This window comes from Coptis chinensis, chromosome 8 (assembly GCF_015680905.1).
Source record: "Coptis chinensis isolate HL-2020 chromosome 8, ASM1568090v1, whole genome shotgun sequence".
Lineage (NCBI taxonomy): Eukaryota > Viridiplantae > Streptophyta > Magnoliopsida > Ranunculales > Ranunculaceae > Coptis > Coptis chinensis.
The window spans coordinates 36,904,509-36,929,748 of NC_141463.1; the positions used below are offsets into that span (position 1 = coordinate 36,904,509).

At 36.4% G+C, this 25,240-nt stretch overlaps 3 protein-coding genes across 3 annotated transcripts in view; all 3 read left to right on the top strand.

The window, feature by feature from the left end:
- ENOC (cytosolic enolase) overlaps nucleotides 1–7,559 on the top strand; it is a 29,755-nt gene extending 22,196 nt beyond the window's left edge. Inside the window, exons 9-13 of the mRNA XM_086576755.1 lie at nucleotides 4,985–5,083; nucleotides 5,192–5,277; nucleotides 5,830–5,916; nucleotides 6,373–6,570; nucleotides 7,268–7,559. Coding sequence (XP_086432881.1) covers nucleotides 4,985–5,083; nucleotides 5,192–5,277; nucleotides 5,830–5,916; nucleotides 6,373–6,570; nucleotides 7,268–7,342 — 545 coding nt within the window. The 3' untranslated portion in view covers nucleotides 7,343–7,559. The remainder of the gene's footprint in view (nucleotides 1–4,984; nucleotides 5,084–5,191; nucleotides 5,278–5,829; nucleotides 5,917–6,372; nucleotides 6,571–7,267) is intronic.
- Nucleotides 7,560–8,062: 503 nt separating this feature from the next.
- LOC147481355 (mitochondrial uncoupling protein 1-like) lies at nucleotides 8,063–13,324 on the top strand. The gene is made up of 9 exons (XM_086576756.1): nucleotides 8,063–8,411; nucleotides 10,450–10,665; nucleotides 10,973–11,051; nucleotides 11,220–11,353; nucleotides 11,426–11,524; nucleotides 11,613–11,717; nucleotides 12,059–12,133; nucleotides 12,573–12,659; nucleotides 12,887–13,324. Exons 1-9 carry the CDS (start codon nucleotides 8,325–8,327, stop codon nucleotides 12,914–12,916), a joined length of 912 nt encoding a protein of 303 aa, XP_086432882.1. The 5' UTR covers nucleotides 8,063–8,324; the 3' UTR covers nucleotides 12,917–13,324.
- Nucleotides 13,325–21,659: 8,335 nt separating this feature from the next.
- EMB3114 (Mitochondrial transcription termination factor family protein) lies at nucleotides 21,660–22,903 on the top strand. Its single transcript, XM_086577866.1, has one exon. It carries the CDS (start codon nucleotides 21,738–21,740, stop codon nucleotides 22,719–22,721), a length of 984 nt encoding a protein of 327 aa, XP_086433992.1. The 5' UTR covers nucleotides 21,660–21,737; the 3' UTR covers nucleotides 22,722–22,903.
- Nucleotides 22,904–25,240: the final 2,337 nt, after the last annotated feature.

Genomic DNA, 25,240 nt, shown 5'->3' on the forward strand with positions numbered 1-25,240 from the left:
CTTTCCCTTCTATTCCACCGTAATATTACTATCGCTACAACAAAATCTGACTAAATTACCACGTTTAGCTTAGTCAATCTAAGTTTGAATGCTTTTACGCTCGCTTAGTACGTTACTATCACTATAATAAAATCTGACTAAGTTACCACGTTTAGCTTAGTCAGTCTAAGTTTGAACGTTTTTACGCTTGCTTAGTACGTTACTATCACTACGACAAAATCGACTAAGTTACCACGTTTAGCTTCGTTAGTTTAAGTTTGAGCGTTTTTACGTTCGCTTAATACGTTACTATTGCTACGACAAAATTTGACTAAGTTACCGCGTTTAGTTTCGTCAATCTCAGTTTGAACGTTTTTACGCTCGCTTAGTACGTTACTATCGCTACGACAAATTCTGCCCAAGTTACCACGTTTAGTTTTATCAGTCTAAGTTTGAACGCTTATACGCTCGCTTAGTCTAATTTTGCCAAGTTAAGTTAGCATTGGGGGGCGTTTTTCTCTACATGGGGCGTCTCGTTCTATTCCATTTTAACTATATAAATCAACAACACTGTCAGTTTTCTCCGCATGTGTGTTCTCTGACAACAACAATATTTAATAGCAAACCCATACTTTATTTTTATTTTTCATCAAAAGAAGATTTAGCTCTATAGTATTACATTCACACTATCACATAATCATTGGGTTGGGAAAATTCAATGGTTCCTTACCAGTCTTTTGCTTATACAACTCGTACAAATTTTTGTAATTTATCTTTTCACGTTCTACCTCTTTTTGTGCATGTTTAAGTTCCTGATCTTTGGGCGCCACGAGTGACTTCAATTCTATCACCTCTGCTTTTAAGCGTTTGTGTTCTTTCATTATCTCGTAGGCCTTTCCGAATTCATCATAAGATCTCCGCTCTGCTTCTTCTGTTCGCTCGGTTAAATCTTTGTTTTCTACTTCTAACTCTCCATTGGTTTCGCTTAACGCTTTATTTTCTTTCACCAATTTTCGGTTAAGTATCTTCCCCTTCTTTATTCTTTCTAAGGCATTGAGATCATTCGGAGCGACACTTTTCTTCACGGACTTTTCGTGAATTTCTTTTGCCCGTAATACCGCCGTTTCAACCTGCGGCCAAAAGAAAATTAGCTTTTCGTCAATTTTTCCGACTTAACCAAAATTTTAAGATAACCGATAACATATACTAACATACCTGTTTCATGCTATTGAAAATCATTGACACCGCTTTGTCATATTCTCCAAAATTTTCCGTGTTGTGATCACACTTAAAATATTTTTCGAGCCCTTCCATTGTGTACGACACGTTTTCTTTATCCAATACTCTTTGAATCGTTAGCCCCACTTTTTCCCAACATATCTCGCTTGTTTCGTCCGTCTTTTTTTTTTTTTTTTTTTGGACGCGATTATAGATTTTCTTTTTGATCTGACAAATTCTTTTTGTTGCTATTTTCTTTTTCTGAGTTTCTGTCAGTGTCCTTGGTATTTCGCTTGATCCCTGGCAATAAGTTCGCTTCGTCTTCTGGCATTGAGCATCTTTGCTTCATCTACAAATTTCATTGGATTAGTGTTGGGAACAACCTTCATTCCCATTCAAACACAAACAGATGAATCAATGACAACTTACTTGTAATATGCTTTGTGGTTTTCCTCCTTGAACGGTATTATCCCTGACCGTACTGGTCACTAGTAGCTGGTTACCTTTCTCATGCAATTTATGGTGCAATGCGTTTCCCATTCTTGTCTTTGTATTCCTCATCAGACCATCTTTTGCATACGATTCTGTGTTGTCATCTTCCCAGATTCTCTTTTCCTGCACATACAAAACCAATCACATACTTGTCCTAGATGGGATCATATCTCTTACTGGAATAGTTTCCCATGTGCATAAAGTTCATTATAATGGCTTTATTTACTGCTCATTCTTCTTGTGAGTTAGTTTCTTGGTTCCTTTTTGTCTTTATCTCTTTCATTCCGTTCACTTTTGCCTTTAATGGCTTTATTGAATAGGGGCATTGCCCCACGTTCCTACTTCTCTTTCCAGCAAGTTATCTCCTATTATTCACTTTTTCTTGTTCCTTTATTCCGTAGGCCCACCATTTCCTTTTTAGGTGTCAGTAGAGTTTTTGCTTTTCTGTAAGGTTATTCACCCCACTTGACACATGCCCATAGATTCTTTAGTTGCAATTACTATTATATATTAGACCCTGATGGACAAGACAGACCAATCACCAGAGAGGATGAGCGAGAAGAGAACACAACATATATATGTGATTTACAGAACGTACCTTTTCGTCCTTTTGAGAACGTCTCTTCGTTCGTGTTAACTGGTTTGAACATTGAAGTATTGTTCCTCATGGCATCGTGGCTTGCCATGCAGTCTGTGTTTCTTTTACTTCACTCACAGTTTTTAGTGTACAAGTTTTTATTTTGTAACTCAGTTTGCTATTTTTGCATGGCAAGCACAACACTAATGCTCGTTTTGTTGAATCTGTGCCATCTTCTCTTTCACTATTGCTATCGCTGCCAAATAATGAGCTCCTATTCTCCGTATCACTATGTGTCTTCCTTGACCTCTCGGCCACAATTCAATATCCCCATAGTCTCTGAAATCAACAATATTGTCAAAGTAACTTAGATCTAACAATCTTTCGTCGGAACATTCATCAAAGAAAAAACGAAAATTATTCTCCATTTTCTTGTCCAATTTAATTTCTGGTAATATAATCATGTTTTCTGTTAGACACAAAATAATTAATATTAGTCAACAATTTACTTTTAGAACAATTTTCAATACTAATTTTTCTTCTTACCTCGAAAATTGTTCGGCACTTTGAACTCTATTGGATTCCAATTCTCTTGCAAGCGATACAAAAATCTATCCCATCCGGTATATATTTTCGGAAACCCTTTAAATCTTCTGTTTGGATTCTTAAATTCAACTTCAAATTTTATATATCCTTTAGTAAATACGGCTTTCGGATGTATCAACGCGAATAATTCTTGAGTCCCGAACCTTCTATTAAATTCATCTTGTAAACGGTCTGCTCTCGTAAAAATTAACCAGAACGGAATTGGTAGTTGTCCTGGTACAATTTGCCACCACTCCAATAATTGCGCAATTTCATTGATCAACGGAATTGCCCTCGCGCACATTAATTGGGAATATGCCATTATATCTTCATTTTTTTCTACCTTTGTTTCAAAATCATCGACTTCGTCCATCTCAAATTTATCAAGCACTAGTAGTTGTTGTATCTCTTCAATTGACAATCGTCGTGGTCTTGTGTCTTCGCTATATCTGCCACTTTCTTTCCACCTTTTAAATTCTATCATCGTCATATCTCTCGCTTGTTTCTTTTCTATACTTCGTTTCTTTTGTGTTTCAACTTGTTATTTTCCTTTTTTTTTTCTTTTTTTTCTCGTAATATACTATTTACAAGCTGCGTTTTAAACAAAAGGTACGAATTCACATCAGTTTCTGTTATACACTCATAGGTGTAGTGTTATTCAATTACTATTCGTGTTAGGCCCACGTGCACAGTTTTGTTTTGAAAAGAAATCGAATCTTTGAAAGAGTCAAATAACGTCTCTTTCCTGTTTTGTCATCATGTGCATATCATGTGAATCCAACTACTGAGTGCTTACCAAGAATGATCTATACTTCTCATGCACCGACTCAAGCTCTATATGGGACATTAGCTTATATGCCTATCCGGCTATCCCAAATCAGCTGGACACTTTGTTGCGTTTGGATTCCTATTTTTCTATTGTATCTGATCCGTTCTCATCACATGCACCGCTTCATGTTACTTTGAGTCATACTATGACATGCTTGTATTGCATTAAATCCTCTTCACATGCAAAATAAATTTTTGTTGCATGCATCTTTCCCATGCCATATTATTGCCAATGCCTTCACACCTTATCACTTCTTTTCACCCAATTTCTTTTCAAGACCAATAATGTTTTTTTTTCACATGCAAATAATTTATTGGTTAATCGCATGCATATATCTCACACCATATTTATGGCGTTGACTTTTCTATTTTTGTTACCTTAAATTCTTTTGTTTTCCACGTATCCTTATATTTTTCACTTAATCTTTCATAGTTCATTGCTACCCCGGTAGATACATCAATTTAGTTATTTCATTTTTATTTAATTTCTTCTTATGTTATCTTCTTTACCATCCAAACTTCGTTCGCATGCCAAAAAGGGGGCGGTGTTTTGACCCCTACCTACGTGGCAAATGTCCATTGGTAGGGATCTCCACTTTAATCGTTTAATCAACAGGGCTAAGGCCCAATTTGCGATACCATGGATTAATGTACATGCCCATTAACTCATGTGTCTAGGGCTGAACCCTAGCCATATGGCTTGCCACTTACATACATTAATTTATGTCCAGATTCGTTTCTTATCAAAGAGATAATTATAAATTAAGAGTTATATTCAATTACAATTACTTGAGCTACAAGAAGTCTCTACTTTACACATAAATATCAAACTATTTTTCATAAAGAACTACGTTCTTAAGAACTACGTTCTTAAGACTTGATCCCATCGATAATTTGGGTACGTAGGCAACCGAAAGGTATAGTCTCATTATTTTTTCGATCACCATCGCTTCTTTCACTATTTTTCTACGTTTTTCATCTCTTTCGTCACCACTTAGTTTTGATCATATTTGGTCAAAACACACGCCATGAAGGAAGAAAAAAAAAACGGAAAAGGAAACAGCCGCTCCCATGTTCCACAAAAAGTTATTTTGTGAATCTTAGTTTTGGAATTTCAAAGTCAGATGGTCATATGATAGAACGTTGTAGTATAGTTCTGATTCTTTTCTCCTTTCAATATGTTTCTTTTCTTTGTTATATATCGTTTTTTTTTACCTTTCCTTTATTTTTGATACATTCAATAGTATAACATGTTTGAATGCAAATAGCATAATGCTAAAAGCTTAGTTGTCCTTTATGATATAGGAACTAAGTATGATTTGGACTTCAAATCACCAAATAAGTCAGGTCAGAATTTTAAAACAGGGGAAGATATGATTGAATTGTACACACAACTTTGTAAAGGTATGTTAATGTTCTATTATATCTTTGTTCTATTGATCTTAATTTGGGATAATTTGGTGATACAGCAGCCTCATGTTTTATCTTTTATTCTTTTTTTGTGGTTTGTAGATTATCCAATTGTATCAATTGAGGATCCCTTTGACAAGGATGATTGGGAACACACAAAATCATTTACCAGTCTTGGAATTTGTCAGGTTATATGCTGATCCAAAAATGAAAGTTTCTGACTTGACAAGGAGAGGATACCTATGTTATAAAAAAGAGGGGGTCACTATGTTAACACACTATCCAGGTTGCCACCAACTCTATTCACGTTGACATGCAGATAGATTGAGTCTATTCACGTTAGCCATGCAGATGGGCCGAGTCTATGACTCTATTGCCATTAGCCATCTAGATGGATTGAGTAAACAAAGCTGATGTCTTATCTAGAGGTTGGACAAAATAGGTATATGTCAAAAAGTAAAAGTTTTCTTATATTGCCAATGGTTTTGTCGTTTGACTCGATGTGCTTCATTTGGCCAAGCAAACTCAATGTGCTTCATTTGGCCAAGCAAATGATATCTCCAATTGCTATTATCAAGAGCTGCATTTTAATATAGGGTCCCTTAATATATAACCCATCTTTTAAAAAAATTTGACTTCTGTCATTCGTTATGTTTCAGTCCAGGCTATGACAAGTAGATCTTGAGTACGACAAAAATAATTAATAGTACATAATAGTACATTTTCAATATTTTTTGCAGGTTGTTGGAGATGAGTTGTTGATGTCAAATCCCAAAAGAATCGAAAAAGCGATTCATGAATTCACCTGCAATGCATTACTTCTTAAGGTAATCAATCATTCTATTAGTATTTTCTCTCTGGACTCTGGGCTCATTGTCAAATTGATTTTTCCGTTCTTGAAATGGTGATGTGGTATATAATTTGTTTCATGTCCTTCTCTCAAACTCTGAAGCAGTAAATCACATTCTCCATAACAATAAGATGGATGGCGAATTTCCTTGCTGGATGTTTTTGAAATAGTTGTTATGACATATTTCTCATAAAGAATCATTTATCCATCCACAGAAACTTTGTTTGGTCGCCTCAGTAGATTCACAAGTCATTTCCTATAGTTGCCCTCCCCCCGCTGTAGAGGAGAGCACATTAGGTTTCGGAAACAATATTTCAACAAAGTGGTGGAAAATAACTGATATCTCGTGAACATTTAAGAACGTATCAAAAGTTCCATAAATGTAACACGTTAAATTGTGCATCTTAATTCTAATAAACTGGGTTGGATGCAGATGAATCAGATAGGTACTGTCACAGAAGCCATTGAAGCTGTTAAGCTAGCAAAGGGTGCCAATTGGGGAGTGGTGACTTCCCATGTATCTGGGGAGACTGAGGATTCGTTCATAGCTGACCTAGCTGTTGGCCTGGCCACTGGTCAGATTAAAGCGGGTGCCCCTTGCAGCGGAGAGCGGCTCTCAAAATACAATCAGGTTTGTTTTCGTCTATTACCATAGCTGTATTTTGCAATTATTAGTGTAACTATGAGTATCTTTCTCTTAGCCGTGCGAGCTATGTTGCATGGAAACATCAAATGACTCAAGATCTGTATGTTGTACTTTGCATGACATGGGTGTCAATGCTCTATGTATTACTCCTTTTACTAATAATAATACTACTGAATACATTGAAAATGATGCCCTTTCCTTACTGATAAATCAAAGAAGAAAGCATATTGTCCATTCTTGAGGAAGTCTGCTAGAAATACCGTCGTTTAATATGCAAAGAAAAAAATGAAAGATGCATATGTTGTCCTTTCACTTTTAGGGATTAAGGATGACCTCTAGTTGCACATTTGTACCATTGAATATAAAGCGTGAAGGTCACAGTCGTCCTTAAAATTATGATTATTGGAGGAGGCTCAATTCAAAAGAAAACATAACTTTCCCAATGTCCTTGATGTGTAGGCCCTAAACAACAACGTAAACTACAGATTTTCTTGAAGTCTTACTTTCATGTTATCCGACTAGCCCTGTCTTTTAAGAATTTCAGTATGATATCAAGAATATATGGTAACTACTGGAGGAAGTGCAAGAGAACTACAACCATTGAACGTTGGTAGCTGATTCTTGTCTTGCACAAATAAAATTTATAATGCATCTAATTTTATTGACATTTTTCTTTTGGCAGTTGCTTCGTATTGGGGAAGAGCTGGGAGATGATGCAGTGTATGTTGGGGAAGATTGGAGGTCAAGCAGTTTTTAGGGAAAAAAGCTGCAGTTTTCAGAAAGAGATCCATAGTGATCTTTCTTACTCCATACCTGTGAACAAATGATAGTCAATACTCAACATGCTTTTTTGACCTGATAAATTTATCAAAATGATGTGGGTTGAAGGTGTACTTTCTTTTTTATTATAATTTTCTTACTGGGTATATTTTTGAAAGACTTTCTGGTTATAATTAGATTTCTTTAACAATAAACTCATATTCATTTCTTTACAAATGAAGTATACCATGCTTTCTAAAGTATGAAATTTTGGCCAATAAATAATTGTTTATAAAGGTAACAAAAAAATAAAAAGTAATTCTAATTCTTTGGTTTCATCAAAGTTACCACCAGTACGACTAGTGGAAATCCCAACCTCAGTGGAGTGAGTCAGTTGATTGCGTGGTCTAGTTTTTCTTTCGGTGAATGCTTGGTCTTGTTTTGAACTTTTGATGCATTAACGTACTCGATATCTTGAATTGAAAAGGTAATGATGCCCTCCACTTTAATTGCAAAGCAACATATAAGGAAAAGTTATTAGTTTTTTGAGAAGGACTCGAGATCTCTACAATAGGGTACAGAACCGTGTCATCTCGCCTATGTGTGTGCGAGATGTGCTTTTGAGAACACATATAAGGAAAAGGTATTATTAGTTGTTTAAAAAAAGAAAATGATGCTCTCTATATTTGATGAACAATCGAAAATTCGAAAAGTTTTTGTTGCTGGTCGTCACTGGCTGACACGTCACTTGTTGGGCACTTGTCCCAATAAGAAATACCAAGAAGGACTTCCTTTTTCTTTCACTTTCCAAAAAAAAAAAAATTGTTCCCTCTAATAATAATAAGAGAATAAATGGAATCCGATTCACATTCGGTTTGATAGTTGTTCTGCCCCCTGGCCCATGCCCCTGACTTCTATTATAAATTCAATACCGAAAAACAAATCTGAAATCTCTCTTTTTACAAAATTAGTTCAAGAAAATGGTAGGAGCCGATCTAAAGCCTAAAACCGAGATTTCGTTCGCTGGGACATTTGCCAGCAGTGCTTTAGCAGCTTGTTTTGCTGAGGTACTCACTCAATCATAATTTTAACGTCAACATTAGTTTTTGGTTTACATAATCAAGATTAGCTGTTAATGTCACTATTGATTGTTGACTGATCATGTCTGTGTGATTGATGTTACCATATTATTAAACTGAAGCCTATTAGATTGGGGGTAGATCAAGAAATGTATATGTAGGAGTGAGTGAATTCCTTTCTCTCAATGCATTCAAGTAATCAAGTGACAGATTAGTAATTTTATAGAGGGGAAAATAAAGATTAATGTTTATAAGTTTAGTTCATGTCAATTAAGTATAAATATTTGAAGTTAGCTCAAATGTTAAGTCATATGAGTGCTTAGCGGCTGTTTTAGGTTATTATTGGCTAGATGGGTTTTGTCGTGGGGCCTGATTCTAGATTTCAGTTTATTCTGGACCCATAAGGAAGCGGCGTTTTCTCTCAAGGGCGGGTTGTGGTTAATTCTTATGAAGGGTGCGTTTGGAAACTTTTAGAATTCTCACTGTAACTGAATTTGGTGATATTTCCAATTCTAATGTCCAAGAGTATGGTTGATCACCAACGTGCTAGAGTTTTTTTTTTTGTGGTTGAATCTTTATTTGGAATTTTGTTGGGTGACATGCTAGAGGAAGGTAGTTCAATTGGGAGAGCATTAAAAGGATGGGGTTGTAGATAGTCGTGTTAACCAAAGCTCAACAATGTGCTCCTTAATAATTGGAATATTGGATTTGAAGGTTTTTGGAAGGGAAGGGGAGTTTGTAAAGAACGATTTTTTCGTCCAATGCCCTTGGAAAAATGGGCTGCTTCTCATTTACTATGGACATGCCACTCCTTTGGAAAACGGAGTGAGGTTAAATAACTTGTGAGTGGTTTGTACGCTGTACCAGTATAAGAAAACCAACTTAGCCCATTTATTCAACTTTTATGATATATTTTCCCTTGCATAAGTTTTTCAAGAATAAATTATCATAAAAAACAAGTTTTTTAAGATTAAGTCAACGGGATGCGTTGTGCATCTTGTGCAAAACAGGTTGTACCTGTAATTGTTGTGTGATTAGAAGTAGTACTGCGAAAAGTATTGTGTTAAACAATTAAACCTAATTTGCACAGAAGGTTCTTATTAATATACATTTCTGCCAATGATTCTCTTGAAGACTGATTGAAAGCTAACCTCTCTCAAACTATTTCTGTTGGTTTGGTCCAATCACTGTTAGTCGTTTTAAATATAAGAATTATTTCAAACCATTTCGTTTTAAATAGTTCGTGTTCTGCTTTTTCGGAGCCTACTCACTGAAATGCACAATCAAATTGTTTGAATGAGCTAACTTTCTTGCATGATAAAGATAGTGAGTATAATATGATAAGATGGACTGAAGTAATTGGTGATGAATCCTTTATAAACAGTTTTCCTAATATTGATCTTTACCTCAATCTGAAACCATATTTGGTTGAGGGAAGGGATACATGGGGATCAGAAGACTACAAAATAGAACTTTATACATATATATGGGTTATACAATACTTCATACATCGCCACTTGGCACAGCCTACAAAATGAATTAAGGGCTGTTTTTTGGTGGATATGATTGTGATCTTCCTACTATGTAGAATGTCTCAACAAAAAATCATTTCAATCGAACATTTCCAACATTGACAAAAGGGGGTTGCAAAATTTAAAAATTATGGACCTTTAAGTAAATAAATTCGTACTTTGGAAACAACTTTTGACACTGTTAGAACTTTTCAAATGAGCTAATTGTTTGTGGAGGCTATCTTCATTGGGGGAAGATCATTTCGGCAAAAAAACAGTTCTCTTTTTGTGGTGGGAGAGAAAAAGAGGGGGGAGTTCCTTTATCATTTCCTCAGACTTTTTCATAGGATAAATGTTGGTCTCTGATCGGTGAAAACAAAAGTGTCCATGCTTGTTACATTTCTTTTACCAACTAAACACATTTTGTACTTGCTGTGAACTGAATATTTGATTTTTAATACTCTTATTTTTTTATTTTTTTTATTTTTTTTGTGTGTAAAATAATTTTCATGCAGCTGTGTACCATTCCGTTGGACACTGCTAAAGTTAGACTTCAGCTCCAAAAGAAAGCAACTGGGGATGGGTCCGCTTTACCTAAATACAAAGGTATGCTGGGTACTGTTGGTACTATTGCCAGGGAAGAAGGTTTGTCTTCGCTTTGGAAAGGCATCATTCCAGGATTGCATCGTCAATGCCTCTATGGAGGTTTAAGAATCGGTTTATATGAACCAGTGAGTTAATTATTTTGATTTTTTGTGTTTAGTAAAATTTATTGTTATTCCGGAAAATTTATTTTCTTGTTGGCATCTGTGGACTTATTTTCTTCTCCTTGTAACTCTTAATCCACTGTCCTGGTCATTCATGATCTTTAAGTTACTAGGTTTTCAATTAATTAGTGTTTTGTGCAATAAGAAAAAGGAAGCCAACACCGCAGCTGTTTTATTATTTATTTCTCTAAGGATCTGATCTGATATCTTTGCGTGTATGTGTGTGGGTACTACTGTCTCATAGATTTGACGAGTTTTTGATATTGGACAGGTTAAGAACCTGTATGTAGGCCCTGATTTTGTTGGAGATGTTCCGTTGTCTAAGAAAATACTGGCTGCACTTACGACTGGTGAGTTCATCTATTTGCTGTTTCACTATCTCATGTTAAGCGTAACTTATGGGAAAATTTCACCAATATAATATTTTGATCAGTTATATAACAAGCAATGAATGTGCTTAAAGCAACACTCACTTTAGTTGGTGATGAACTAAATAGGTTGGTTGCAATATTAAACAGGTGCTCTAGCTATTGCAATAGCTAATCCAACTGATCTTGTCAAAGTTAGACTTCAAGCGGAAGGAAAGTTGCCATCTGGGGTTCCTAGGCGTTATTCTGGTGCATTGAATGCTTATGCAACTATAGTCAGACAGGTTATATAGCGCTTTGGTCTCTATCTCTTTCATTTATATACTTCATTGTACTAACTATGATCCTAACTCTAGGAAGGAGTTAAGGCTCTGTGGACTGGCATTGGGCCTAATGTAATGCGAAATGCTATTATAAATGCTGCTGAATTAGCTAGTTATGATCAAGTGAAACAGGTAAACACGTAACGGTTGAGTTTTGTGTAGGCCTTCTTCTAGTAATCTTGTTCTATAACATTATCACTTGTTGTTTGATATGTTGCAGACAATCTTGAAGATTCAAGGGTTCTCTGACAATATTTTTACTCATCTTTTAGCTGGGTTGGGAGCCGGTTTCTTTGCTGTCTGTATTGGGTCCCCGGTTGACGTTGTAAGATTACTTGTACCATTTCTTTTTCTGCAGTCAAATCTAGTATGTGGACATTGGTGCCCATGTATTACCTTCTGAGTGATCATTATTATATATTAAGTGTTCACCATGTACTACCTAAGGGGCAATTAACTCAATGATTGCCTGAGTAAGTTAATTAGTAGGACGAATGTATTGTTATCGATGTTCAAGTGAAGTGAAGTGGCGATTTAGTCCAACTTTTATTTCAGCCTTAAATGGTTGAAGTTTGAAAGCAAATTATGTATATATTTTTCTTTTCTCTTCTTAAAATCCCTGTTTGCTTCAATTTGTAACAAAAAAATTTGTTGCGTGTAATGCAGGTCAAATCAAGGATGATGGGTGACCCAACTTACAAAAGCACACTTGATTGTTTCATCAAGACTTTGAAAAATGATGTGCGTTAAATTTCATATATATTTGTCTTCAGTGTTTCTTTGTGTTTCAGTTCTTATTCATCAACTTGTACTGTATTGTCATCATGACTGTTGAATGATTACGCTGTGTAAAGCTAATCTCTCCCCTACAAAAACAAGGGAGAGAGAGAAAACATCTATAATAGAAAATAGGTTTTGTCTCCCACATTAAAAAGAATATTTCGAGAGATTGAACTCACTTTTTTCATGAAAAGCATATCTCTAGCTTCATGGAATGGAAGTTCCAACTTTTTGGAGGTTGACCTCCCTAAGGCGATGCGTTTGTGTTGGGTCTCTGTTTAATTAGGTTATGTAGTAATGTAGTATATCATCTGAATGAATTAAGGAACAATCATAAATTCATAATAGGAACTGATTTAATAGTATTTTTAGAACTAGTAACCATGGTTGTCACTTGCAGGGACCTCTTGCTTTCTATAAAGGATTTATCCCAAATTTCGGTAGACTAGGATCATGGAATGTGATCATGTTTCTGACTCTGGAGCAGGTAAAGAAGCATCTTATTTTCTTTCAGTTTTATTTAATCCTTATATTATAGGATGTACGAGAATGCTAAGGTGCCTATCCCTTTGAAGAGAAGTGTAGCTACCCCTTTTAAAAGACATGTTTTCTTATGTATGATGATAAGCAAGATTTTAAAATGTCCACTTTTTATCTTCCCAATTCAAAATCCTTGTCCTAATGTTCATGTTCTCTCTGTATTTCTGTTGACAGGCCAAAAAGTTCTTCACTAGGGAAGTATAGAATGTCTGCTTCAATTTTCATGAACTGAGGATGTAGGTAGTGGTTCTTTTGCTTGGGGATTGATGGTCCAACAAGATGTTGGGGAAGAGTAATAATAATCTGTCCCATTTCCAAACATTTGCTCATCCATGAGTAATTTTCTTTTCTTTTTTTTTCTTAAAATTTTCACATACAGCTTTCCTGAGCATTATTTTTGTTTGATTTTAGTATTAGATGCATCAGTTATATGTGATGAATGGAATAAAAGAAATGAGCAGACAATGAAAAAGTAAGTAGGAAAAATATTGAGAGAGAATGAGAAAGAGAAGAATGGTTGAGATGAATCTCGAACCTTTTTGATCTCATATATTATAGGTACCTTGTTATCTTGTTACAACTTTACTATAAATGAAATATTCCTTATACTAAGAGATTCCATATGCTATGAGATATATCTATGAAATATTCTTTACGATCTCATATATTATGAAATATCCTCAATATGAGGATATGAGGATCTGATCTAGTACTCCAAGCTCATGATGTTTATTCTCTACACTCCCCCTCAAGTTGCAGCATGTCTCCCTTCCTCAGCTTGGACCAAATACGATTGAATGGTGAATGGCGCCCGCGGAAGTGGTTTGGTGAATATATCAGCTAGCTGGTTATGAGACGAGACATAGGGTGTACAAAATGATTTGGCTTCTAACTTCTCTCGGACAAAATGGACAAAATGGAAATCGACTTCGATATGTTTTGTCCTTTTATGAAATACTGGATTAGAAGCAATGTGAATTGCTGTTTGATTATCACAATATATAGGGGTATATGTTCCTTGAAAGGAACACCAAACTCATGAAGAAGAGATTTCTGATCCAAATCATTTCGACAGTAGCATGGGCCATGGCTCTGTACTCGGCTTCAACACTGGATCTCACCACAACTGTTTGTTTCTTGCTTCTCCAAGTCACCAAATTTCCTCCTAGAAAGGTGCAATATCCTGTAGTTCACCTCCTGTCAGATGGAGATCCAGCATAGTCTGCATCACTATAGCCTGAAATGTTTAAATGACCATTAGCACAATACATGAGTCCGCGACATGGGGGGGGGGAACATGGGGGGAGGGGGATGCCTGGGGATCCCTTCAAATACCTCAAAATACGAATTACAGCTTGCATACTTCAAATACCTCAAAATACGAATTGCAGCTTGCATGTGAACTCCTCGGAGCATGCATAAACTGTGAAACAACACTCACTGCATAGGTAACATCATCTGGTCTGGTGATGGTAAGGACGTAAGGTAAATCAATTTACCTACACATCTCATCTGGTCTGGTGATGGTAAGGATGTAAGGTAAATCAGTTTACCTACAAGTCTCCTATACGACTCAATATTTGTTAGTAACTCCCCTTGTTTACCTACAAGTCTCCTATACTACTCAATATTTGTTAGTAACTCCCCTTGATCTGCACTTAAGCCACATTTGGATCCATAGGAGCATCAACTGGTCTGGCTCCTAAATAACCCGTCTCTGCAAGGAGATCTAGTACATATTTCCTTTGTGATAGGTTGATCCCCTTTGCTGACCTTGCAACCTCGATACCCAAGAAATACTTCAGAGGACGTAAGTCCTTATTGCGGAAGTGTTTACATAATTGCTGCTTAAGGACCTTGATGCCAGATTCATTAGACCCCGTAACAACAATATCATCCACGTATACCACCAACACTAGTATATCACGAAATGTCTTTTTGAAGAAAATTGAGTGATCATGTGCACTTCTCCCCTCATGCCATGATTCATCACTATTTTACTGAATTTTTCAAACCATGCTCTTGGTGACTGTTGAGACCATAAATTGATTTCTTTAGCTTGCATACGAGCTCCCCCTGAGCAACCACCCCCTCCATGTAAACTTCCTCTTGGAGATCACCGTGAAGAAAAGCATTTTTCACGTCCAATTGATAAAGTGGCCAATTGAGGTTGCATTGGCAACAAGAGAGATGACAATACGAACTGATTTAAGTTTAGCCACAGGTGAGAAAGTTTCAGTATAATCGACCTTGTATGTTTGTGTGTAACCTTTCGCCACTAGCCGAGCTTTGAGACGATCAACTGTGCCATCTGGATTGTACTTTACAGTGAATACCCATCTACAACCCACTGTTCTCTTCCCTGGTGGAAGAGAAGTCAATAACCATGTGCCATTGGAAACTAGAGCCATAATTTCTTCCTCCATTGCCTTTTTCCACTCACGATGAGATAGTGCATCTCTGAAATTGTTAGGTACATATACAGACAACAAGGAAATAGTAAAGTTCTTGTACATAGGAGACAAATAGTCATAAGAAATGTAATAAGAAATTGGATGGCGAGTGCTACAAGAACGTTTTTACCCTTTTGCTGTGCAATAGGAGGATCAATGGTACAAGAACGTTTACCTTTCCGATGTGCAATAGGAAGATATTTGTCTGATTTAGGCTCTTTAGGTTCTGGATCTGCAGATGGCAAGACGACTGGGGGTGGCAATGGAACAATAGTGGAAGGATCAACTATGTGTTGATTTGCCTCAGCGGAAGGATTTGTGATACTGTCAACTTCTGTTTCAGTTTCTGCTGGTGCAATTGGAACAATATTCTTCCGTCACTCATATACTTTCAACTGTTTTGGCGCTGAAGTTTTGACTGTACTGGAGCTGGTTCAATTTCTATTGGTGCTGAACTAGTAGTGAATGGTACTGGAGCTGGAATTACTGAATGCCCGAAAGGATCATCAAATTTCTGTCCTCCAGTGGAATAAAAAGGGGTGGTCTCATGGAATGTCACATCTGCACAGACAAACGTCTTCCAGAGTGTATGACTATAACATTTGTCATTTGTATCCCCTTTTCGTTCTAGAATACCCAAGAAAGATGCACTTAATAGACTTGGCATCAAGTTTATCTTTTCCCCCTCCTAAACTGTGGACAAAACATACACTTCCAAATACTCTAGGAGGTAAAGGAAATCTTAATTACTTGACTTTGAAACAAGACTGACATAGGTGACTTCCCATTTAAGACTGAGGATGACATTCGGTTTATGAGAAAGGGAGGAGTTCTAGAGATATATTTTATATTAACACGTAAACAAACTCAAAATCGTTAAGGTATTTATAAGTTTTGGATTAGGCTAATTTTTTGTAGATATGACTTCCTAACTATTCTAAACATTGTCACAAATAATCAAAAAAATAAAAAATTTATAAACTTGCCAAATATAGTATCTAAAATGGTGAAAATGAACTGTCTATAATTAGCCAAATTTTGTAAATTGTTAACTATATTTAGCAAGTTTGATTTTTTTTTTTTTTTTTTTTTTTTTTAATTATTTGTAACAATGTTTAGAATATTTGGGAGATCATATCTACAAAAAATTAGCCTAATAAAAAACTTATAAATGCCCTAACGAACCCCTCCCTATGAGAAAACAGGCGGTTAACACAGTTTCTGCCCAATATATTTTCGGTACTTTCATTTGAAACATGAGACACCTTGCAACTTCAAGCAAGGGTCTATTCTTCCTTTCAGCCACCCCATTTTGTTGTGGGGTGTAGACACAAGAAGTCTGATGGAGAATCCCTTTATCCTCTAGAAAACTTTGGAACGGACCAGCACTATACTCTTTAGCATTATCAGTTTGAAGAATATGGATAGATGCAGAATATTGGTTCACTACTTCAGTATAAAAAATTTGAATATTGAAAACACCTTTGTGCGATTTGTCATAACATAAAGCCAACACATACGTAAAAAACTCGTCAATAAAAGTAACAAAATACTTCGCTCCAAAAAGGGCAGTTGTTCGACAGGGACCCCATACGTCATAATGAATTAAATGGAAAGGAGTACTACTACGATTATTTATCCTAGGTTTATAAATGGCTCAATGGTGCTTAGCCAACTCACAAACTTCACATTCAAAACTGACAGAACTTCCAATACTGAGAATCAAACTTCGGAGTTTATTTAAAGGAAGATGTCCTAATCTTTGGTGCCACTGTAAAGCAGATATTGTTGCCAATGCTGACTGATGTTGACCATGGAAATAATAAAGTCCACCCTGCTCATACCCCCCACCAATCGTCTGCTTGGTCTGTACGTCTTGAAATACACAATGTGATGGAAAAAAAGTAACTGAGCAATTTAGCGTTCTTGTAATATGGCTAATAGACATGAGATTAAATGGGCATTGGTCAACAAGTAAAACAGAGGAGAGCGAAATACTTTTACTAGGTGTGACTGTACCAGATCCGATAATATTTGACTTGGAGCCATTTGCAAGAGTAACGAATAATGATGAATTAGAACACTTAAGGGTTTAAAATATACTTGGATTACCTGTCATGTGGTCTGAGGCTCCAGAATCGATAACCCAAGGATGTGAAGTACTGGTGTGTAGGCAAATATTACCTGAGTTTGTAAGAGTGGTTGTGGAAGATGAAGGGGCTTCCATAGACTGAAGATGTTTCTTCAATTTTTCTATGTCCTCCTGGAGCTTGGTAACTGTCTCCTCATGACTCCTATCATATGTGGTGGATGTTTGATTAGCACGGTGTGTGGCAGGTCTACCAACAATATCCTAACAAAACTCAGTGGCATGGTTGGATAACCCGCAATTCTGACATGGCTGAAAATTGGAGTATCCACGACCTCTACCACGACCATTTCTACCTGATACTCGTCCTCCACAACCACGATCTCTTCCCTGAGTGTTATCATAGCGACTAGAAGGCGCAAGTAGAGTTGATCTGTCACTTTTCTCGGAAGAACAAAGGTTAACTGCAACTCTCGGCAGACGAGAATGTGCTTCTGCAAGTGTAGGGAGAGATTTCTCAGCCTGAATTTGAGATCTAACTGCTTCAAATTCAGGTCGTAAACCCGAGAGAAATTTCTAGACTTTGAAGTCCTCTTGTTTTTTTTTATTGGCAAACCTGTTTTAAATGAGATTAGTAACTCTTTGATGCTGGCGGGGTTCGATCCCCAGACCTCTGAAGTCCTCTTGTTGTTTTCACAAAACATCTAGGTCTAACACAAGAGGATGATATACATTTAACTCCTCACACATACCACGCAGAAGAGCATATATAGTATTCTCCTAGTGTTTTATCACTTTGTTCCAGCTTTAAAATATCTTCATATAACTCAAATATGCGAGATGAATTATTTTCAGCCGAATAAGAATCCTTTAGGAAATCCCAGATTACCTTGGCGGTTTCCAAGAACTGCACATTATTTCCGATAAATGTCTCCATATACTGTTCCACAACCATCTCTTGATCTGTGCATCTTCCTTGATCCAGGTGTCATAGTCATTAGACTTATATGTTGGTTTTTCCTTAGGGTTAAGTACTTAAGTTCCCTTTGGTTGTAAGCAAAACCTCTACTGCCTTTGCCCATTGAAGGTAGTTAGATGTACCTTCAAGTTTCACTGATGTCATCCCCACAGAAAAGAAGTTATTTGGGGAAGAAAAAATTTCTGGTTGATCACTAGTCATAGACTTTTCATTACTCGCTTCTATTCCCTTTTCAGCCATTTTAATAGCTTAAGATATATCTTCTTCAATAGATTCAATCACACACACACACACACACACACACAAACCTTGAATACTTGGATAAAAGATAAATTGATGAAGAGAGGGTCAACAACGATGATATTAGAATAATTGGAAACTGAACTAGATTTGGGGTTTCATACTAGTGTGATAAATACTTTTACATACTAGTTGTTTTGAGGGAATAACTGATTCATCTAATGCTCTGATACCATGTTTGATTTTAGTATTAGATGCATCAGTTATATGTGATGAATGGAACAAAAGAAATCAGCAGACAATGAAAAAGTAAATAGGAAAAAAATTGAGAGAGAATGAGAAAGAGAAGAATGATTGAGGATCGAGAAAGAGAAGAATGATTGAGGATCGATTCTTCTCTTTCTCATTCTCTCTCAATTTGAGATGAATCCCCAACCTTTTAGATTTCATATATTAATGGGTACATTGTTACCTTGTTACAACGTTACCATAAATGAAATATTCTTTATACTATAAGATCTATTATACTGTTCATATGAAATATTCCTTATACTAAGAGATCCCATATACTATGAGATCTCATATTATGAAATCTCAATATGAGGATCTGATCTAGTACTCCTAGCTCATAGGATGTTTATTCTCTACAATTTTCATTTTCCCAGTTGGGGAATATAGTTAAAAAAAATTTTCTTTCGCATTCTGTGGCGGACCATATTTATTTGGTAGATTATACCGAAATGTTGAAAGGCTTCAGCACTCAGCAGAACAAAGTCAACAAACAGAAAAAAGAATCCGGCATATGATACTTCAAAAAGGCAAAGGATCATAAATATGAAAAGAGCATGTGATGCTCCATTAATTGTGACATCTTTCTCTCTCTCCCTCAAAATTACTACTTAGAGAAAATAGAAAAAGAGATTACCAACTAAGTTTTCTTAGGTATATCGAGTAGCTTGCCAGTTGCTGAATTTTCAGGGATATAAAACTTCAAGAACAGAATGTACGAGTTGGTCTTAAGCAAACCCAGCTAGAGACTGACGATGATATGTAACATCGGTTTGCAGTTTTATTTGACAAATGAAGTGACAAAGAACTTTGAAAGGAAACGTGTATCCTGTTTTTTCAAGTCCTTGAATTCCTCCTATACATCCATCTTTATCCCATCCCTTAATCCCGTTTAGGCGACCTAAACCAAGGGCTGGAGCATAGATTCGGAGATTAACACCCTATCCACTTCTCCTAGTAGGAGAAGATTTGACGGGTTTAGGGACTTGGTTATTCACTGGCATGAGAAACAAGCTTGGGAATCTGATTAAGCTCACATGGAGTTTTTTTTCAAGTACTTGTTGATCAAGTTGTTTAGGCTTATGCCATATTGGCATGTTCAATAATCAGTACTAGTCCAAGACTTAAGACCTCCCCCACTACTATAGTACGACTACCTTGATTTCATATAAATTTTTTGGGTCACCCTGCCCCCCCCACCTTATAATTGAAAATTAGACATAACTCTCCACTCTAATTTTCTTTTGAGGCTTGATGTCGGTCAATTAGGTTTGACCATCATTAACCATTAGTCCAAGTTTCTATTTTCTTCCAATAAAAAAAATAAAATAGTTAGTTAGACTTACCGAGATAAAGAATCATGACCGTTGGATCTTATAAAGGGGGGGGGGGTCTAAAGAAAATTAGAGTGGGGTTTTTTCTCCTGTTATTCATATAATCCATTTATCATTGGGTCATGTATCCTACACCCACCAAATTAGATTGGGCAGCCTCCAGCCCAAGCCCAACATAGAGTCCAATAGAAAGAGTCCAGTTACACCCCCACCTAAAAAGAGAAACTGGAAAACCGGTTACAACCTTTTTGAACCAGTTACCCTTCATTGTCTCCAGCAATTTGAACTAAACTACGCCATTTTTTTTCTCATCTCTCCCACCCCGACCAACACAACACATCCAAAAACAATACTTGCGAATCTTCTTCCTTCAATCAAACACTAAGGGTCACATTCATTAACTAATCGATTATTTTAAGGGAACAATGATCTTTTTGGATACCCATTTCCACCTTCGAAGAGTATAGAATTATCAATAATGGCCATTGTTGGGATTGGTTTCAGAAGTGGGTTTTTTAGCTTGGTTCTTAGTTTCAATGTTGTTTGTATTTGGTTAAGGCCGGTTATAGAATATTGTATATTTCCAAGCGCATTCAATTACTTTGAAAGACACAGTGAAGTCACATTCAGTTATTTCCAAATGACACTACCATGTCGCCTAGGTCTATGTGAATGTGTACTTCATTCAAGTCACCAAGTCCCCTTCATGTTGCAATTTCGTTTAATCAAAAGTCAAAAAAATTATTCTTTTAGTGACCAAAAAACAAAATGAACTTCTCAATTTTTTTAGTCCAAACGACCCAGCCATAGTGTCTAGCTAAAACCCTGAGAGCTTTGTCTCAAACGACCAGCGCAGATCGCTTGAGTGTACACTCAAACGGCCGGCAAGCTCAGACTGTTCAAAGAAAAAACCCGAGAGCTTTGCCTCAAACGACTTGTTCAAACTGTTTGAGTCTACACAAAAATGACATGACAAGACCGTTTGAGTGTACACTGAAACGACATAGCGAGACCGTTTGGGCTCGGGTTCTAAATGTTGTTAATACCAAATTGTAGTTGCAATATGTTAAATGGAAGTTTGCAACATTAACAATTGTAGATACATTCAATCAAACAAGAATTTTGTATTCATTATAATAAATGCTCTCTTGTAGATTCATTCAATCAATCGATCAAGTGTTTTGCATTCTCTTGTAGATTAATTAATTCAATCAATATAACGTTTTGCATTCATTCTAATATGTTTGTAAATGTTTATTCTTCATCTTCATATTCTATTTATGATTTTGATTGAGTATGAAAATAGTAATGAGTAAATAAGAAGCTTGAGTATTCAATATAAGGTTACCTTGACAAGTTGGGTGGTGTAACACAAAACATTTTTTTATTTAGAAAATGGCAAACATAAAACATAAATAGCAACAAACTAATTTTTTGGCAAGGTGCCACAGCCCACCAGACCACTATTATTAGGGGTTGCCCTTATCATTCTTTGGGTGCTTTCAATAAAAGACACTTTTTCATATTTCCAAACTTGCTAGATTTCCTTCTAACCCAAAAACAAACCTTATCCCTCCACCAAGAAACCAGACCCAGCCATGTAGACAATACTACAAAGACAAAAAAAAAAAACCCAACATTCATGGAAGACACAATCATCTCACTCTTCTTTAACAAAACCATTCATTTCCCAAACTACATTCCCTTTACAAGAAGAAAAACAAGGATCCTCCTCAAAACCCACTTCCATGTTCTTTCAGCTGCTAACTACTCATCAATATCCCTCCCACCACCTCACTTCACAAAACCATCTCCAAAACTCCCTTCCTCATTATCCACTACATCTTTCCGGGAAAAAATGCTCTACCTAGAATCCATTGGCATTGACTTCTTCTCAGTTATAGACGACTACCCTTTAATCATTTCTTCATTATCACTTGATGAAATAAAGTCGACTGTTGATTACATGCGTTCTTTGGGATTTTCTTCATTGGATTTTCGTAGAATATGTGGTATGTGTCCTGAGGTTTTAACTTATACTATATCTGATATATCACCTGTATTTAGTTTCTTGTTAAGGGAGGCTAATGTTAAGGGTAGTGATCTTCGTAGAGTTATTAATAGGCGTCCGAGATTACTGGCGTGTAGTGTCGAGGAACGGTTACGCCCCACGCTTTATTTCTTGCAAAGTTTGGGTATAACTGAAGTACACAATCATACTTCATTGTTAAGTTGTAGTGTGGAAGATAAGTTTATGCCAAGGATAGATTATATAATGAGGAAAATGGGGTTTGGTTATCGAGATACGGTTTCTATGGTGAGGAGGTTTCCGCAATTGTTTTGTTATAGTATGAAGAATAATTTTGAGCCCAAGTTTGATTATTTTGTGGTGGAAATGAGGAGGGATTTGAAAGAGTTGAAGGAGTTTCCGCAGTACTTTTCGTTTAGTTTAGAGAACAGAATAAAGCCGAGGCATCTTTCTTGTGTTTCAAAGGGTGTGTATCTTCCTCTACCTGTAATGTTAAAGACAAGTGAAACGCTGTTTCGGCATAGATTGGAGGTATGTTGTAGTTCTTCACCACCATTAGCTACTTCTCCTTTGTGGTGGTGTACTTCTACACATTAGTATGCTTGGAAGGATGAATTGTTATAGATATTGATATTTAGACGATTCATAGATCATAGTGTTTCTGTTTGTTTTGTGTTATTATGCCTCACATGCTTTGTATGTACCAACTATGTAATTTCATGGAAATATGAATTTTAATCCCCAAATATTTGATGATTCTTATGTGATAAATTTCACCATGTCTGTATTTTTTTTTTTCAGAATGCGCTATATGTGAAACATTAATTGTCTTGTGCAATCATTGGTAGATTTAATATAACCATGAAGTTGTGCATTCCCCTTTTGAAGCCATCAAAATGAGGTTTGTGGACATTACTGACATAAATAGTAATTTAAATAGAGTTTCTTCACAGAATTGCATAATTTTAGTTAGATTGACATCCAATGTACTAATCCAATCACTCTTCCATGGGTTAGAAGAGCTTCATAATAGAGTCCTATCAAAAGAGTGCCAATCTCATGAGATCAATATCTCAGATTTTTCTTTCCTCTTCTTTCTTCCAAGAAAGAACATATAAGTGATTAGCTATGTGATTTGTCACTTCGTATAATGCCACCTCTATAGCTATTTTAGGTGAAACTTATCTCTTCGTATCAATTCTCTTAATTAATCTCGACGTTAGTAGTAAAATAAACAGTTAGGCTGGTATTGGCAAAACAAAAACAAGGGGATAAATGAGACAAGTCAGAGCAAGTAGAGAAGATTTTCAATTTTAATCGAGAATGTGCCAACTAAGACAGAAGGGTTACAACGTACACAGTCTATATCTTATTTTGTAAGGTGAAACAAAGAAAATCGAAGAGATGGAATAGATAAGAGAGTTGAGACAATTTGGCTTTAATGATTTTGGCCATTTGGATTCCATTGGAAATATCCCATAGATAAAGGAACTCTAATACTTTTAGATATAAAATGAAGAAAGCTCTGCTCAGAAAATTGATTCACTGGTCGAATTCTCTTACACAGAGCATCAAATGTTAATAAATTATCTTTCTGGAGCCTGAGATTGGCTTGAGCAAATCAATAATGCATTGTACAACCACAGTTTGTGGTTTAACGTTGTGAGTTGAGATTGGTATAAGCTTCCTCAATCTTACAGCTTGGCTGTCTACCTGAGTATTACAAGAAAAAAGTTGTTAGTTTGACATGGACTTAGGCCGACTGAGGCTATATCCCTTTGGAGCTTCGTCTCCAAATGCGATTCCTCATCCGGCAGCTCTCATACGGGCACTGATGTATTACTCTTTGTATTGTTGATATCTGTTTGGCTCTCTCTCGTTCTCTTTTATTTATATTGATGCATGGGGGTTACCGGGAATAAAAAGTTCAGTGTTTATATAAGATTCGGCCAACCTGTTCTAGGTTGAATATCAATGTACCTGGATCTTCCACTGTCGCTTTCCAGTTCTTAACTTTTCGGAACTCTTGTAGTCGCCTTCCAATTATAACCCGAAAGAGGGGAAGAAAAGAAAACTAGAGTAGAGAGGAAACATGGTTTCCATCATTTCACTTCCTATGTTCCCACAATATCAATAGAAGTAACAACAGAAGAATAATGAAAGTAACAAACAGAGTGGTGCAAAAAGGTTTTGGTCTTAAAGTAAGTGGAGCTTGCTTTTGTAAGCTCCAAGCCTCGAAGAAATGCTCGCCAGAGGTTGGTTCTTAGATATGCAGGCATAGTTGAACCAAAATCTGCAATCCACATTTTGGGCGATCAGCAAACCGTGACAACGTTATTAATATACTCTATGTTAGAGTATTCAGAGTAAAAGGGAAAAAAACAGATATATTTGTTTGAAGTAAAAAGAAAGTTGTATAAGAAAAAATCACACCCTTTTGTGTCAGTTAGGTGAATCTGGTAAGATCGTGTTTCATTCGTTCAGATATGGCAGCTTGATAGGGACTAGGGAATATTAGGATCCAAGTCGGATACATATCAGCATTCTGTTTAGGCTAAAATATGAATTTAGTAGGAGAAGATTCGACGGGTTTAGGGACCTGGTTATTCATTGGCGTGAAACAATCTTAGGAACCTGATTAAGCTCACCCTGTTTGTTTTATACTTTTATGTACTTGTTGCTCGAGTTGTTTAGGCTTATCCCATGTTCCAGGACCAAGATAGATGGGTTCTTTGTGACTAATCTTGACCCAGGGGCTATGCGGAACAACATGTCCCATGTATACTAAGGATTTGTTTGTTTACCTGATGACACGCTTGATATGTGCTTTCACTCGTTCTTGGTTCATACTATGCTGTCAAAGGCGCCGTCAAGGCGTACAAAGGACGCCTAAGTGCTCAAAGGTGCAAGTCCCGCAGAGGGGCTAGATCTAGTGACAATTGTAGTTTCCTGTTGTCAAAGGCTTTGCTATGGCACTATTTAGGAAGTCTAGCGCCTCGCTTCACCCCTAACAACATAGGCTTCTTTATTTATTTATTTTGGCAAGGTTCATATGCTCTCTACATCACGTGCTATCGGTGTTCATATGCTCTCTACGTCACGTGCTATCGGTGTAC

Coding starts and splice junctions, on each gene's coding strand:
- EMB3114 (XM_086577866.1), top strand. CDS start 21,738: ATGGAAGACACAATCATCTCACTCTTCTTTAACAAAACCATTCATTTC.
- LOC147481355 (XM_086576756.1), top strand. CDS start 8,325: ATGGTAGGAGCCGATCTAAAGCCTAAAACCGAGATTTCGTTCGCTGGG. Junction 8,412..10,449: donor TAGCAGCTTGTTTTGCTGAG/GTACTCACTCAA, acceptor ATTTTCATGCAG/CTGTGTACCATTCCGTTGGA. Junction 11,052..11,219: donor ACTGGCTGCACTTACGACTG/GTGAGTTCATCT, acceptor AATATTAAACAG/GTGCTCTAGCTATTGCAATA.